This window comes from Biomphalaria glabrata, chromosome 2 (assembly GCF_947242115.1).
Source record: "Biomphalaria glabrata chromosome 2, xgBioGlab47.1, whole genome shotgun sequence".
Taxonomy (NCBI): domain Eukaryota; kingdom Metazoa; phylum Mollusca; class Gastropoda; family Planorbidae; genus Biomphalaria; species Biomphalaria glabrata.
Genome location: NC_074712.1, coordinates 14690846 through 14709165, shown reverse-complemented (window position 1 = coordinate 14709165; position 18320 = coordinate 14690846). Strand labels below are relative to the sequence as shown.

Here is an 18320-nt window from a genome sequence, read left to right as displayed (position 1 = left end):
TATTGTTTAAATAGACTAGATCACAAATATGTTGTACTTGGCTAATGTTATCTCTCTTATCCACTGTTATAGTTTAGTTTTAAAGATGACACTTCCTCAGTAATGTAAACAGTTCTCCCTCCAAAGAAATGTTATTTTTTGTTGTGTAGTGGAAAGAGTGCACCTTATGAAATAGATTCCCGTGTTGTGGACACTCATGCGCGCTCACAAACACCATATTTACACACTAACGACCACTCGCATGTGACCACAAAACACTCCTTGCTACAACACACGCACACACACACACACACATGCAAAATATCGATTTCTAGACCGCACTTATAAAAGAACGTTGTCCTTCTTGTCACAAAAATAGCCGCGACTAATTAGAATTGATTTACATTTATTTTTTCAAGTTTATGAAGAATGATTACACATCATATTGTTTATGGTATATTATGACCAATGTAAGCCCCGCACCCCCTCTGCCATTGTATTCCCTTCAGCCAGATTGCGTTATGATGGTCTGATATCAACGTTAAACATAATTACTGATCGATCATTTGTTTCCTTTCGATGATCGATTACATTTAACTATCGATATGTCTTTAAAAACATTTGTTCGATATTTACATTCAATCATTTAAACAGCATGTTTATTACCAGTCACTCTGTTTCAGTAGAGACGGAGAGCTGAATACTTACCTTCCCCTTTAATAGGGTCACAAGCTTAATTGAAAAATAAAAAACAAAATATAAAAATCCTTTTTAAAAAAAAAACAACAAAAAAAAAACACCATATTTAAAGGGCAAGAACTCCGTACTTAAAACTATATCTACTAATAATGTACGCGTTATTTCCCTTATTCGATATCAACCAAAATAATTAATGACCAATAATTAATTGACTAATTGAGTATTTTTAGCGGCCCCCGAAAGGGGAATAGACGCTATTAGTTTTGTGTAGTCTGTCTGTCCGTCCATCCCCTCCGTCCGTCCGTCTCGTTTAGATATCGCAAACTAGAAAAGATATTGAAAATGATATTTTAGACCATTTAAAGTTATGACTCAACTGCTACTTTTTCTTTTCTGAAAGAGAAAAATCTAATTTTAAAATCAACTATGCAAGCAGTTTATTTTCATAAAAATACACAATTTCTACAAACTATTCACTATTAATAGTAATAAGCCCTCGGAGCTATTTAGTAATGGAGATGACTATTTACCTTAGTTTTAACATATATATGCAAGTGGTTTTAGATTTTTTGTCAAAAAATATTATTTTTTTTACAAATGTATTGCTAGGTAAGTTAGTCCTGTCATACTAATAACTACATTTAAAAAAAAAAAAAAAAAAAAAAATTTTTACTTTTTTTTTTTAAAGAGAAACAAATCTATTTAATATGCATATAAGCAAAAAAACAATCAATATTATCGCGCAAATTGTAAGGTATTCACCTACGTACGGACCACAGATACAGGATAATTTATTTTTTTTTTACGGAAATGTTTTGTTTTTTTCTTGAGGCTATGAATAAGAGATTGACCCTTTCCAAAACAATTAGATCAATTAGATAATCATTATATGACATCAGTTAGGCCAGGCACACATGAGACTTCACCTTCACTTTCACCTATCCCTTGTTTGCTGGACCGTTGGGGCACCACACCATATCAATCAACCTTTTTTCTCCATTCTTCTCTGTCATTTGCCTTTGATAGAATTTTATTCTGATATTCTTTCTGAAAATATTGAAAGGTACCTTTTTATCTGCCTGGGTAGACCACGTCGGGGGCTGAATTTTGAGTTTGTGCTTCCACACAAACTGTCTTTGTAACCTTGTTTGTTTATTGATTCATGGTTTGTTAGGTACAATAAATAATTGTTTTAAGTATGAATAGTGCACTATGAATCAAAGCACATCAATATTGGTTGTTTTTTTGTTTTTAATTTTCATTTCTTACTATAAGAAAAAGGCGTTATAGACGCCTGAAGAAAGAATTTCTAAAGCTTACAGCGTTTCCTCAGACCCCCCCCCCCTCGATGACTGGAGGAGAAACATACTGCAGCTCCAATTCTGTCTCCAGAAAGATATACAAAATATTTTTAAAATTATGTAGGCAAATTTCTGAATTCGCTTGGCTCCGGGGCTCAGCCCGGGACCCGCCGGAGACTTTCCAGCGCTTCCAGAACTCCTTGCTGACTGGAGGAGAAACCTGCTGTATTTCCAATACGTTTTATAGCATACAAAACTCTTTAAAATTCTGTGGGCAACACTATTTCCGAAATTTCATGATGTACATTTGGATTCCAGACATGAGTTAAATTAGTGTAACTGAAAACTAAAGTCTGAACATTGTGTTACAATTAGAGAATTTAAGATTGTTGTTTTTATCATTACATTCTTAAAACCGTCCTGGAACTCACATCACTTCCTTAGGCTCCATCTGTTAAGGGTGTGGCGAACGAAATTTGTGTCGTCTAGGTGGGGGGGGGGGGGGGGGCGCCACACGGAAAAGGTTGAGAAACAGTGACATAGCTGATGCAATGTGAGAGCAATGTAGGGAAAATGTGTATTCACAATTGACTTTTGTTTTCCCTGTCGTTTGAAATATATCTCAAAAACTAATTTTTAAAACGGTAATTGCTTGAATATTTTTCTGAAATCATGAATCAGTTGAACAAAATCAAGGGGCAATCACTCTGCTTTTCAAATCTCTATCCTTCAATTGATAGGAAGTTTCTGGAAATGTTCGGATTATGATTTTAATTTCGTCATTTTTTTTTTACTTATTTGTTTATCGCTATAGCAACAACACACCTTAATTTTTTTTCCCTAGAAATGAATGAAAACACTTTTAAAAGAATTTCGGGGGAAATGAATAATTAAATTAGATCTTCATTACAATGTCATTTTAGTTTAGCGTCTAGGAAATAATTTAATGTTCTACATTTGATCATTTACGTCATTGAGTTACCACAAATTGTGTTGAATCGAATATCTTTGATAGTACATCTGTATGACAAGAATCACTAGTTCTATAAATAGCATATGTCTGTACCGACTCAAGTTTTCATTGACATATTTCTAGTTCTTCTATTTCTACCCTGTAACGCCCGTGACCCGTCTCTTTTAAGATGTTAGAATAGTTAGATGCATAATTTCCGTTAGTCCTTGTAAAATCTTGAATACATAGAAGCAGTGAGCTCTTGTACGAACTTAGATACATAGAAGCAGTTAGCTCTTGTACGAACTTAGATACATAGAAGCAATTAGCTCTTGTACGAACTTAGATACATAGAAGCAATTAGCTCTTGTGCGAACTTAGATACATAGAAGCAGTGAGCTCTTGTATGAACTTAGATACATAGAAATAGTTAGCTCTTGTACGAACTTAGATACATAGAAGCAGTGAGCTCTTGTACGAACTTAGATACATAGAAGCAATTAGCTCTTGTGCGAACTTAGATACATAGAAATAGTTAGCTCTTGTACGAACTTAGATACATAGAAGCAGTGAGCTCTTGTACGAACTTAGATACATAGAAGCAATTAGCTCTTGTGCGAACTTAGATACATAGAAATAGTTAGCTCTTGTACGAACTTAGATACATAGAAGCAGTGAGCTCTTGTACGAACTTAGATACATATAAATAGTTAGCTCTTGTACGAACTTAGATACATAGAAGCAATTAGCTCTTGTACGAACTTAGATACATAGAAGCAATTAGCTCTTGTGCGAACTTAGATACATAGAAGCAATTAGCTCTTGTGCGAACTTAGATAAATTGAAGCAGTTGTATCTTGTACGAACTTAGATACATAGAAGCAGTTAGCTCTTGTATGAACTTAGATACATAGAAGCAATTAGCTCTTGTGCGAACTTAGATAAATTGAAGCAGTTGTATCTTGTACGAACTTAGATACATAGAAGCAGTTAGCTCTTGTACGAACTTAGATAAATTGAAGCAGTTGTATCTTGTGCGAACTTAGATACATAGAAGCAATTAGCTCTTGTACGAACTTAGATACATAGAAGCAATTAGCTCTTGTGCGAACTTAGATACATAGAAGCAATTAGCTCTTGTGCGAACTTAGATAAATTGAAGCAGTTGTATCTTGTACGAACTTAGATACATAGAAGCAGTTAGCTCTTGTATGAACTTAGATACATAGAAGCAATTAGCTCTTGTGCGAACTTAGATAAATTGAAGCAGTTGTATCTTGTACGAACTTAGATACATAGAAGCAGTTAGCTCTTGTACGAACTTAGATAAATTGAAGCAGTTGTATCTTGTGCGAACTTAGATACATAGAAGCAGTTAGCTCTTGTGCGAACTTAGATACATAGAAGCAGTTAGCTCTTGTTCGAACTTAATACATAGAAGCAGTTGTATCTTGTGCGAACTTAGATAAATTGAAGCAGTTAAATCTTGTGCGAACTTAGATACATTGAAGCAGTTTGCCCTTGTTAGAATCTGCTGAACATTTATGCTTGTCAATAAGAAAAGAAACGTCTGTATCTGTCAACTGGGCACGCCTACGTATATATAGTGGTTACCTAATTAGACTGATAGAGCGAAGTATTGAACATTTCTAGTAACAAATGTTACCTGAGTTCTGGGACCGTGAAGAACACCTGTGAAGAGATACTGGAAAAATATAATTCCTAAGCAAAGTTATTTATCAGACTAGAGGACATTCTTTCTTTCGAAATAAATTGCTAGCTTTAGAAGCTTGAACTGTCTCTATCTGGAAGTCACTAGTTAATGGTGTTGAATCATCTATTGCGTTAGCTGTGGATACAATATGCAAGTCACAACTGGGTTTACCTTCATTTTTAAAAAGTGCACACTTCCTTAATCTTTGAGCTTGAAGTCAAAACATTATTATTACTATTTATTACTATTTATTATCTGTGTTTTGGTCATTATTATATTTTATTACTATTATTACATTTATTATTATTATTATTATTGTTATTATTATTATTATGCCAGGGTCGAGTTTCGCTAAAGAGAAACAAAATTTATCATAATAATAATTATTATTATTAATATTATTATTATTATTATTATTATTATTATTATCATTATTATTATTATTATTATTATTATATTTATTAATTAGTATTTTAATGATTTATTAATTATTATCACATTACATTATTATTAATATTTTTATTACTCATATTTTAATTATTGGTAAATTATAATTTTATTTAGAATTATTATTATCATTATTATTTTAAAGTAAATGAACTAATATTCATTATCTGGTACAACCAAGGTTTAGTTTCGTTAGAGATAAACAAAAAGTTCGATTGAAGCCTTCCTTGCCGGTAGCACTAATACTCTCCAGTAGAATAGGTGGTTAGTTTATAAACTTGTGAACGAGTATTTCTAGTCAGTAGGGTATTTTTATCTATTAATTAAATGTTCAAAGCCAAATGATCCTAAAAGGCGAATGATGTGAATCACGTCTTGTATATTGGCCACAGGATTCCCTTGCCTGAGCTGAAGACAAAACATTTGAAATTTGTGGTGCTAATTCCGACTTTTCTTAATTTGAAGTTCAAGTGCATTTTGGGAGTTTCTCTCCGGACTGGTTCGATCGTGTTGACGTGTTGTATAAGCTTAAGACATTCTTTCAGAAATCTTAGCCCGAACCTCCTTACATCTTAGCCCGAACCTCCTTAGCCCGAACCTCCTTACATCTTAGCCCGAACCTCCGTACATCTTAGCCCGAACCTCCGTACATCTTAGCCCGAACCTCCGTACATCTTAGCCCGAACCTCCGTACATCTTAGCCCGAACCTCCTTACATCTTAGCCCAAACCTCCTTACATCTTAGCCCGAACCTCCGTACATCTTAGCCCGAACCTCCGTACATCTTAGCCCCAACCTCCGTACATCTTAGCCCGAACCTCCTTCAAGAGGGCTTGGAGATGACGGTTGAGATGGTTCTAACTCGGAACTATCTTGATGACAGTCCAAAGCGCCTACCACACAATTAATCAGCACTACTTTTTGTGAATTCGAGGAGGAAGTGGAAATGGAAACATAAAATGGGGCTCTTAAATTTTCAATTTAATGAATGAAGTTAAAACGATTTCTATTTAGAGTTATTTTATTCATTTAAAACAAACAAAAAAACAAACAAACAATTTTTACTTTATGAAACTGATGAAATTTTTGTTTTGTAGGAACAACTACTGTACCCCAAATATGGTAATATTAAAAGACACTAGTCTAGACTAGCATACTGGATCTAAATAAATGGTATAGAATAATTATAGAAGATTCTAGCCCGGTGATAAGCCTATAGATACAGACTTAGAACATTGTCCCTTAGCGTCTATTTATTTATTTCACTCTGTAATGAAGACATGCGGGAATCCCCGCTGACGTAGGTGTTCAAGGTAAAGAGTGTCTAGACTAGAGTCTAGACCTTCAGTCCAATTGAATTTTAATTTGTATTATACTTTGAAAAATCATAACTGTCATGTGGCCCATTAGCTAGTACTTCTTGTCCCAAAGATATACATACATTGTCTAACTTCTAGGAATATCGTCAAAGCCGCTTTCGGGCAACGTATCCATACACCCCAGTTTTTGTTGTTTTTTTTGGACCATGAAGAATTTGCAAGCTGATAAGAGCAATTGTAAAACGAATAAAAACAAAGCCAGCCGTATCCAATGGCAACCATTTCGTAATTCCCTATCCGCAGAGCTCATCTTGTTTGCACAAGATTTAAAGAGGAGGGGGGGGGCGAAAATAAAGAAACATCTTTTATATATCAGTAAAAGAGATAAGACAGAGACAGATCTAAGACATATCTAAGAATTGCTCACGTCCAGAGAGCGAAGGAAGAAAAAAAAAGGAAATAAAACATGTGGCTCCCTTATTTTCTGAAGGCCTTCTAGAAATTGGCGAGATGGTGTTATATCCCTTGGCGACAGCTTGCCCACTTCTGTTTTCTTTCAAACTATCAGCAATGGAAACTCGATCAAGTTAAAATTACCTGTTTTCTTAACTCTCGGCTCCATTTGTCTGGCGCCCTTCCCTCTCCGCTTTGGGATTGGCTCTGCTCCTCACTCCCCGGGGGAAGCGTTATGGTTGGGGGGGGGGGGGGAGTTGGAGGGCGTGCAATACAGCGGGAATATCCCGGGAAAGTAAAGTTTGTTGGCTGTGTCTTAAAACAATGTAACGATAACTCTTTGTCATCAAGGGAGATAAGGCCAAGATGCTTCACCGCTAAGTGAATTAGACAGTTGATTGGATTCGCCCGGAAAGAGACAAGGGCCACAATGCCAGGAGCCAGGAACCAAGCTTGTGTATGTGTGCGCTGGAAAGGGGGAAAGGGGGTTAAGACCTCTTGGTAAAGAAAAAAATTCAATTGATCTCTAGCAGTTCCTGTCTGTAACGTACTTTCTGGCAACACAGGTTGGCGTTGTCAGGTTTGGGGACAAATTAGGGATTTGATGTCCGGAAAATAACATTATCTGGCCACTAGGCTTTTAAGGCAGTGGTCCCTTGATAGCAGGGGGACCAAACTCGTTCTGTTTTACATCAATTACGGTTACAGCCCTTGCTTCCGCCCACCAGCCCGTTCAACTCTAGTTACAGGACACTTGTTAGGAACTTGTTCAATACGTAAGACATACAGATATTGATTTTGGAGTCACATAGATCTGTGAACATCTTCTGTCAAATAACTGCTACAAGAATCCTATTTGTCCCTTTTTTTAGTTACAAATAGCATTCAGTAAGAGAGAGAAAAAAAATGAGAAAGCGATACCCAGAAATGTGATGGCGATATAATGAAAGTTTAACAAATTAAGTCCTTCTTTAGAAATAGCATTCAGTAAGAGAAAAAAAAAAAAAAAAAAAAGAAAGCGATACGTAGAAATGTGATGGCGATATAATGAAAGCTTAAGAAAAAAGTTAGAAATTAAAAAAAAATGATGTAGTGATTTAAAAATAAATAGACGAGATCAATGATTATCATTGTAATGCATTTCAGACCGGAACATCCTATATCATGTTCGATATGCTTAATACTGTCCAAGGTATCTCTGAAAACCTTTTTTTTTTCACCTCTGATTTAGTTGTTGAGCTCTGTGAATAGTTCTTTTTTTTTTCTTTTTTTTTTTTTTTGCTTCATCGGATTGGATTATTCAAACCATCAGATCTCAACCATTTTGGCCTGCAAACTATAACGCCCCATTTATAGGCTTGCCATTGTTTCAGAATATAATATTCTTAAAATTAAATTTGGTCAGGAGATTTAAAGAATCTTAATCCTCAACAAACATCAGTGGAAATTCCCGATGATACGAACTGAATGAGTTCAATAAACAATTAGTCTTTCGGAACTATTTTGGGCAGCCGCTTTATGTGGACATCTCTTCCCTGTATATATTCACAATAGTGATGACTCACTTTAATACAAATGCATGGATAACTAAAGAAAAAAAAAAGAGTACATTTCAAAATTTTGATTTTGCACGCCAGAAACCACATTAGTGTCTACCTCTGGATAGTAAGCACATTGTTTCGAGTTTGGGGCTGGGGGAGGAAGGAGAAAGTATACTATAACCACTCCGAAGGTATCTTACCAAATAGATCAAATATAGATCCTTTTGCTGATGGATTCTTCTAGACAGTGTGGCTCTAAATTTCTGCAACATAATGTTGTAATTAATTGATCCAACTTGAAATATAATTAGCTTATGATTTACTTTATCACAACTAAATCTCAATGCACAGGCTGTTAGTTCGGAGTTCTTCCCCTTAGATAAGCTTTGTTTTTGTTTTTGTAAAGGATTTTGTTTTTATTTGATCTGTGCTGGTTTCTTCTGGTCTTGCTGTTCCCCCCTTGTTCAGTTTGTCCGTCTCTGTTTGATTGAACTTGATTTCAGCATTAAGAAGGACACTTGGCTGGCTTTAAACTTATAATAATATCACTTCTTGGGCCAATTTCTGGCTAGTGCACAGGCACAATAGCATCGTTTTGTTAGGCTCTTCCAGCGCCCCCCTCCCTTTTTCCTCAATCTTTTGCCACCATTCACGGGGGACACCCGAAACGGGCGAAGCAGATCATTCCATGCCTGGCCGCGGCACCCACACTTTAAACGGACAGATGGCGACAGACGAGGACCCCTATTGTCCTGGACGCGTGGCTCACAGTTTGGCAAGCCGTATGCTCATGTAGCTAATTTGTCACTGCTTTTGTATTCGATCCTGATGAGACTTCAATATCACCAGCTGATTGGGGGGGGGGGGGAGTAGAAGCCCTCTTTTTTATCTCCTCTATCCCACAACAACCTCACCGAACCCTACACCCTAATAGTGCGGGGGAGGGGGATTTGCAAGATGGCGGACTAACAAACAAAACATAATATTTTAGAGGTCCCGCTTGTGGGTGTGTGAAATGGGAGAGAGGCAGGGGAGAGAATGAAGCTCACGGGACTAGACATAAAAACACGTGTGAGGCAGGCTTCATACATTTTGTCTTTTCGATTGACTTCCACGAAATAGTTAGCTTAGTTTTTTTGAATGTTATGTAAATCAGGCAGGTCTAGAGAAAAGAACAATGTGTTGGGTATCGTGATCTTAGGCTCTACCTGCCCACCACATTGTTTCCAGTGTTGAGAGTATTTCTCTCAGTATCCATTCTGTTGGCTAACTGCCACTAAAGTATTGATTACGTCCTTCTCTTTAAGTGCTCAGTCCACCAATTAAAACATCTACGAAATTTAAATGGTCCATTAGTGAACGTTTTGTTTGGAGCTTACCCCCCCCCTTTCCCGCGGTCGAATTTTAGTACAGAAATCTCACAATTTGTATGCGAATTTACTATTTCTATTATTTATATTTCAACTAATTTTTAGACGTGGCAACGAGCTATTGGTCTAAACTGCCCACAGGCTGTAACGTTGCAGGTCAGTGTTGAGGCCTTCCGTAACGGCTGGTCTTGGTTAAAGTAGCCAGTGATAAGAGATCGGGGGGGGGGGGGGGAAGTGTATTCAAGAGTTGGAAAACAAAAAAAAACGTTGACCGACTATGGACTGTTTGGCTTGAGTTGTGTGCCCTTGCGATGTTTGAAAAGAACTATAAACAAAACAAAGGTAGCAGCAGACAAAGAATGACTGTGCCCGCCCTTTTGCTAAAATGAAACACACATTAAACACTCCAGCAAACATTAAACGCTGACCATGGCAAAAATTGAGCCCAGAAAGATAAGAAGTTGATACTAGTGAAGACCAACGCTGGCTGGGACCCCCAAAAAAACACCAAACGATATAACATGAAAAGACCTGAAGTTGATACTAGTGAAGACCAACGCTGGCTGGGACCCCCAAAAAAACACCAAACGATATAACATGAGAAGACCTGAAGTTGATACTAGTGAAGACCAACGCTGGCTGGGACCCCCAAAAAAACACCAAACGATATAACATGAAAAGACCTGAAGTTGATACTAGTGAAGACCAACGCTGGCTGGGACCCCCAAAAAAACACCAAACGATATAACATGAAAAGACCTGAAGTTGATACTAGTGAAGACCAACGCTGGCTGGGACCCCCAAAAAACACCAAACGATATAACATGAAAAGACCTGAAGTTGATACTAGTGAAGACCAACGCTGGCTGGGACCCCAAAAAAACACCAAACGATATAACATGAAAAGACCTGAATTTGATACTAGTGAAGACCAACGCTGGCTGGGACACAAAAAAACACCAAACGATATAACATGAAAAGACCTGAAGTTGATACTAGTGAAGACCAACGCTGGCTGGGACCCCAAAAAAAACACCAAACGATATAACATGAAAAGACCTGAAGTTGATACTAGTGAAGACCAACGCTGGCTGGGACCCCAAAAAAACACCAAACGATATAACATGAAAAGACCTGAAGTTGATACTAGTGAAGACCAACGCTGGCTGGGACCCCAAAAAAACACCAAACGATATAACATTAAAGACCTGAAGTTGATACTAGTGAAGACCAACGCTGGCTGGGACCCCCAAAAAAACACCAAACGATATAACATGAAAAGACCTGAAGTTGATACTAGTGAAGACCAACGCTGGCTGGGACCCCAAAAAAAACACCAAACGATATAACATGAAAAGACCTGAAGTTGATACTAGTGAAGACCAACGCTGGCTGGGACCCCCAAAAAAACACCAAACGATATAACATGAAAAGACCTGAAATTGATACTAGTGAAGACCAACGCTGGCTGGGACCCCAAAAAAACACCAAACGATATAACATGAAAAGACCTGAAGTTGATTCCAATGAACAAGTCTCACTTCTGTTGTTAGACATAAGAAGTGGAAACACTTCACTGTGCCCCCCCCCCCCGCGCTCATTTTCATATCGCCTCTGACACGCCTCTCACCCCCTCGCACTCATCCCCCCTTTCCCCCGTCTAGTACTGCAAGCAACCAAGTGGACAATGCACTTCCAATTATCATTAAAAGCTCGTTGCAGACCTGACTCACGGCCGTCTGCTCCCGGAGCCTTCGCAGACATATGTCGTCTGCTGGGTATTGGAAAGCACATTGTCTTCGGCCCTGAATGGCCCACCATAAACCACGGTGGTCAGAACCAAACAAAAAAAATGAGAAGAAGAATTGAAAAAAAAAAAGAACAACGCCTCCCTCAGCGCCCCATCCGTTTTTATTTTGTTTCCATCTCGAGCCGGCCCTGAATGATGTCGAATTTTGACAGAGCGATTCCTTTCACAAAATCTCAATTAGATTAAAATCTAATGTTTCGACTTCAAACGGAAGAATGTGAGAAAAGGGAAGACAACTGGATCAAATAGAAATGAGATTATAGTTTATGGGATAGTCCAAAATGAACAGGAAATTAATGTTTTAATCAGCGAGAGAAATTCTACTTGAAGTATCATTTTTTTAATGGTAAAAAAATGTAGCAAAAATAAATTTAACGTTACGTAATTTTTGTTTATACGTAATTTGAACAAATGTACGCAAGATTCACGTGTGGAAACTTTAATTTCTTTATTTTTAATTGATGTTCAAAGCTTTTTTTAAAAATTATTTGTACAAAGCTTGCATCAAGTCACTTTGACTGTCTGTCGGATATATAAATGTTGAACACGTTAATTCTCCCACTTCCCATTCTCGGATGAAGTTGAAACTTTGCACACTTATTTCTTGTCGAAGACAACACTTGAATCAATCAAAAAATTAGCCAAAATAATATATTTACTAATGATAATAAATTAATATTCTTAAATATCAAGGAAAAAGAAAAAATTCTTACAGTATTGAGATATAGGGCTTTTTTTTTTTTTTAGGATACCTCAGCTTTTTAGCTTTTGACAGTTGTCGAGCTGTTTACATCCTAGGAATTCTTGGGCCTTTGCCTCTTTTCTTTGCCTCTTTTTGGGCATTGCCTCTTTTTTTTGGGCTATTGGCCTCTTTATTGGGCTTTTTTAAAATTTTTTTTTTATTAACAAAAAGAGGCATATTTTATTAGTAAGCGTACAAATTAAGTAGTTACATTTTAAAGTACAATGATTGCAAAACATATCAAGGCATATAGTTACATTTAGGTTGTCATAATATTTTAACGTTTTAAATTGCTTTGTATATGGCGTTATTTTTTTCCAATAGCATATAATGAATATTTTTTGAAATTTAAGGTTCTTAAGATATATGTGGTGAGAATGTCAACGATACGTAATCAAATAGAAACAATCAAAGAGTGAAAGTAGAAACTTAAATGATATTAAAATATTTTAAACATCGTAGTCACTTTTTTTTCCACTTTGTCTACATTGCTTATGGTTGTTTCCTTTGTGCTTTGCTACATTACCCCAGTTCTTTATATTAACTTATATCAAACGTGCATACACATCTATGTGTGTACACACTTATGCGAACATAGGCATTTAAACATTTATATTGTTTCTTTTGTTGTCTCCCTTTTAATGACAATTTTTGATTTCCTCCCTTGAAATTTGGATATAGATATAGGGCTTTTTTTTTTTTCTTTTTTATATAGGGCTTTAATTGTGGATCTATTTGGCATTCGACATTACTAACATATGTTTTTAAGTACTATTTCTTTATGGATTTATATATGTTCCTAGAATTGGTCTAATTTAGATTGAATAACATTTTATTTGGAATGTCGTGATTAAAGTGGAAAGTGAAGTTTGGGTACATGTTTTTAATTAATCTTTATGTTCAACATTGTTCATACGGCTGTGACGTGTTCATACCGCTGTGACGTGTTCATACGCCTGTGACGTGTTCATAATGCTGTGACGTGTTCATACCGCTGTGACGTGTTCATACCGCTGTGACGTGTTCATACCGCTGTGGCGTGTTCATACCGCTGTGGCGTGTTCATACGGCTGTGACGTGTTCATACGGCTGTGACGTGTTCATACCGCTGTGACGTGACCCAAAATAGTTTTATACACCTTTGCAGTCGCCCTTCGTGGTTACAGGCGAAAGGAACGTGTCTTCTTTAAACTCCAAGTACATTTTCTCAATTTGCCAGCTAGAAACCGTTTCTGAAGTTTCTCATTTAGTTTCTTCTCTAGGATATGTTGAAGTAGAATGCTGACGAGTTGCGCGACGTTTTGGCGTAGCCATTTTTAAGCGATAATTTGGCTTGGCTACTTTGGTGCGGGACGTTTTGTCGCGATAAGTTCTGAATACAAGTTAAGAAACACAAAACTTTTACAATAACCTTTTTTTTCAGTATACTTTAGTATATTTAGCATAAAGTCCCCCCCTCCCATTACATCCCAAAATCAATTAATACATATTTTAACTAATTTATAAACAAATGTTGAGAACTATGTTAGGTCCTTTTCTTGAGAGCACGATACTGACATGCTCCTCACAAGCCCCGCCCCCTCCGTAAATTGTAGGGGAGTTGTATTGCAGGATAACATCAGATTAAGTTTTTAATTTTTATTTGGAGATATGGATTAAAAGAACCAGTTTTCGTTACCCTAAAATTGCATCGTTTTTTTTTGTGTTTTTTTTTATTTAATTGTTTCATTTTCGTTTTGTGTCAATATTAGAAGTTAGAACCAATACATTATTGTGATGATCATGTGACAGAACAATAAATACATTACAAAGTCAAAGTCGAAATTTAATGGACAAACATTCACAAATGTTCTCTACATAAACTAGTAACATTCATTTTCTCAAAAAATAAACTAGCAACATTCATTTGTTCAAAAAATAAACTAGCAACATTCATTTGTTCAAAAAATAAACTAGTAACATTCATATTCTCAAAAAATAAACTAGCAACATTCATTTGTTCAAAAAATAAACTAGCAACATTCATTTGTTCAAAAAATAAACTAGTAACATTCATTTTCTCAAAAAATAAACTAGCAACATTCATTTGTTCAAAAAATAAACTAGTAACATTCATTTTCTCAAAAAATAAACTAGCAACATTCATTTGTTCAAAAAATAAACTAGCAACATTCATTTGTTCAAAAAATAAACTAGCAACATTCATTTGTTCAAAAAATAAACTAGCAACATTCATTTGTTCAAAAAATAAACTAGTAACATTCATTTTCTCAAAAAATAAACTAGCAACATTCATTTATTCAAAAAATAAACTAGTAACATTCATTTTCTCAAAAAATAAACTAGCAACATTCATTTGTTCAAAAAATAAACTAGCAACATTCATTTGTTCAAAAAATAAACTAGTAACATTCATTTGTTCAAAAAATAAACTAGTAACATTCATTTGTTCAAAAAATAAACTAGTAACATTCATTTTCTCAAAAAATAAACTAGCAACATTCATTTATTCAAAAAATAAACTAGTAACATTCATTTTCTCAAAAAATAAACTAGCAACATTCATTTGTTCAAAAAATAAACTAGCAACATTCATTTGTTCAAAAAATAAACTAGTAACATTCATTTGTTCAAAAAATAAACTAGTAACATTCATTTTCTCAAAAAATAAACTAGCATCATTCATTTGTTCAAAAAATAAACTAGTAACATTCATTTGTTCAAAAAATAAACTAGTAACATTCATTTTCTCAAAAAATAAACTAGCAACATTCATTTGTTCAAAAAATAAACTAGCAACATTCATTTGTTCAAAAAATAAACTAGCAACATTCATTTGTTCAAAAAATAAACTAGTAACATTCATTTTCTCAAAAAATAAACTAGCAACATTCATTTGTTCAAAAAATAAACTAGTAACATTTATTTTCTCAAAAAATAAACTAGCAACATTCATTTGTTCAAAAAATAAACTAGCAACATTCATTTGTTCAAAAAATAAACTAGCAACATTCATTTGTTCAAAAAATAAACTAGTAACATTCATTTTCTCAAAAAATAAACTAGCAACATTCATTTGTTCAAAAAATAAACTAGTAACATTTATTTTCTCAAAAAATAAACTAGCAACATTCATTTGTTCAAAAAATAAACTAGCAACATTCATTTGTTCAAAAAATAAACTAGCAACATTCATTTGTTCAAAAAATAAACTAGTAACATTCATTTTCTCAAAAAATAAACTAGCAACATTCATTTGTTCAAAAAATAAACTAGTAACATTCATTTTCTCAAAAAATAAACTAGCAACATTCATTTGTTCAAAAAATAAACTAGCAACATTCATTTGTTCAAAAAATAAACTAGTAACATTCATTTGTTCAAAAAATAAACTAGTAACATTCATTTTATCAAAAAATAAACTAGTAACATTCATTTTATCAAAAAAATAAACTAGTAACATTCATATTATAAAAAAATAAACTAGTAACATTTATTTTATAAAAAAATAAACTAGCAACATTCATTTTATAAAAAAATAAACTAGCAACATTCATTTTATCGAAAATTCAAATCATCCTTTAAAAAGATGATAGTGATACACAATAGCTCTTTCTATTCATTTCGGTAATATTTCATTATTGCAAGAAGTCTGTCCTGTCAGATTTGCAAATTGAAGTTCTTCTATTAGCTGTCCAGCTAATGATTTCTACATAGGACGGTGCGTAATACCAGAGCCTCCACTATGTGGACAATTAGGTAGTTATTTTAGGAATTTCGTTTTTGAAATACCCACCCAGTGTCCACTAGCCAATGTCCAGCCAGAACTCATGTATAAAGGCTTATAAACTATTATAGAGGAATTTAAAAAAAATCATAATAAAATAAACAGAAAGTGTGTCTAAAACCTTCACCGTCAAAATGTCCTGCTCCAAAACTGCAGCACCAAAAAGGCCACTGCGCCCAAATGTCCTAATTCTCGCCACAGAGGTAGAATGACTTAGAACAAAGAATAGTACATCGAGTACTATTACAAGACTACTAACACAAACAAGGTGAAGAAATAAAGACAATGTAATTATTTTCATTTTACGACTTTGTGCGATACGATGATGTAATGTCGTAAATTTGTTATGTTTGGGTAAATGTGTCCCGAGATCATCCGAATGTTTCAACACTCTAGTGCATCTGTTTCTCAAACGGGTCATACTTCTAATCCTTGGCGTTTACTGTCTACTCCTCCCCCTCCCTCGCAACCCCCCCCCCCCACACCTTTTCTCGTTCCTTCTTTATTTATTTTTGAATTGCGGTTTCCGTTGCAGACGACCGACTCTAGGTCTGATTAATACTGAGTGAGAAGTCATAAGACTGCTTCGGGGAGGCCGTTAACTGTCCGCTCTCCACCGGTCAGCCGGAAGTCTTGAGGTACTTACTGGCCCCATTACCGCCTCTCGACCGGGGCCTCGCGAGATCTCCAGCTAAATAAGGAGAAAAAGGAATAACTCAGACCGGAAACGATGCAATATGGCACGGCCGGGAAAGGGAGCAATTTCTCTAAACAAACTTTTCCTGTTTGCGCGTCTGTCCTGGGCAGTTAGGAGGAAGATGTCCGCGCCATAAAGAGCCAACATTTTATTTTTATGGCCCCGTTTTAATCTGCTGACTCGCACTGGCCGAGCATCGGTTATGATGCTGAGATTCACCGTTTTCCTTTTCGTTAATTGGATTAGGAAATATGGCCGCCAGAAGTCACGTGACTATAATTGGGGAGAATGGGTCACGTGCCCGATTTATGCGCGCATGCGCAACACTCACTTTATTTTCGTGCGAGAAAATGAATTTTTCGGAGAAGGGAAAAACGTGATGCATGGGAGGGAAGTTAAAGTTTTAGTTGGCTCTGACGGCGCCACAATAGAATATTTGAGAGATACACAACACACAGATGGCGCTACTATTGCGGTGTCCATCTCCGGCATAAAAAAACGGAACGAAGTCTCTGAGACAATGACGTGGGAGGGCCGAGACTAGAGCTAAAGATCCCTGGTGTTTGAGAACTTAATCTGCTCACAGTATCCCGTCGGCATGTCGGCAATTAGAGGCTCTCCCAGAGAGACGTCCCAGTTACGCTGGACCGACTGCTGTCTTACTCCACCCATCTTCTTCCTTCCTCCCCCCCCCCTTTCCCCTAAAGCATTGTACTCTTCGAGCTTCAGGCGTCAGGTTTGTGAGAAGAGGACTATTTACTCGTCACGTCTGCCGACAAGGCTAGTTGACGTTCTTGGGTCGGAAGGTGAAGAGATCCTTCCGCAAGCCTTTTGTGTAACGCTCGCACGTGTAACATAAGATGGAAGCCTGCGCCATATTCGTGGCTCGTTAGCGTTTATTTATTTGGTGTCAGAAGACGCTCAGTGCATCACGTGATGCTGAAAGTTGGGGGCTGTCTAAAATAGATAGTGGAGAAAAGGGGAAATAGAAATTGGTATAAGTGTTTCCGACTTTTAAAAAAAAAATAAATCATGTCTTTATGTCTATCGTATTAATAGTTAGAATTTTTACTTCGACAAAACAAAAATGATTTTGTTTTATTGTTGGTCTTTGGTTGAAATTATTAACTTTAATATATATAGTGTATATGTGTGTGTATATATTCAGTTTATGTGTGTTTATTTAGTGTACATGTGTGTATATTCTGTTTAAGTGTCTGTTTATATAGTGCATATGTGTGTGTGAATATTATGTATATGCGTGTTTATATAGTTATTCGTGTGTGTGTATATTCTGTATGACCTGATAGCAGAAGATGTTCCTGATGCTAATTAATTGTTCTGGTCTGTTCCCAGATAAGAGCTTACATCAAAAGCCGACAAAAGAGAAGAGCCCTACAGCTTCAGGGGCTAGAGTTCCAAGACAATCATTCCTTAGATTCATTCGCTTCCAACAGTCTTATAGACAGGGTGAGTACAGAGTTATAGACCATGCTATCCTAGATTGAG

The 18320-nt window shown here is 35.9% G+C and overlaps 1 protein-coding gene across 2 annotated transcripts in view; it reads left to right on the top strand.

Annotated features, from left to right (window-relative positions):
* LOC106059821 (cadherin EGF LAG seven-pass G-type receptor 1-like) overlaps nucleotides 1-18320 on the top strand; it is a 134813-nt gene that overhangs the window by 97356 nt on the left and 19137 nt on the right. For both annotated transcript variants that reach the window (XM_056019243.1, XM_056019244.1), the window contains exon 26: nucleotides 18168-18281. In XM_056019243.1, coding sequence (XP_055875218.1) covers nucleotides 18168-18281 — 114 coding nt within the window. The remainder of the gene's footprint in view (nucleotides 1-18167; nucleotides 18282-18320) is intronic.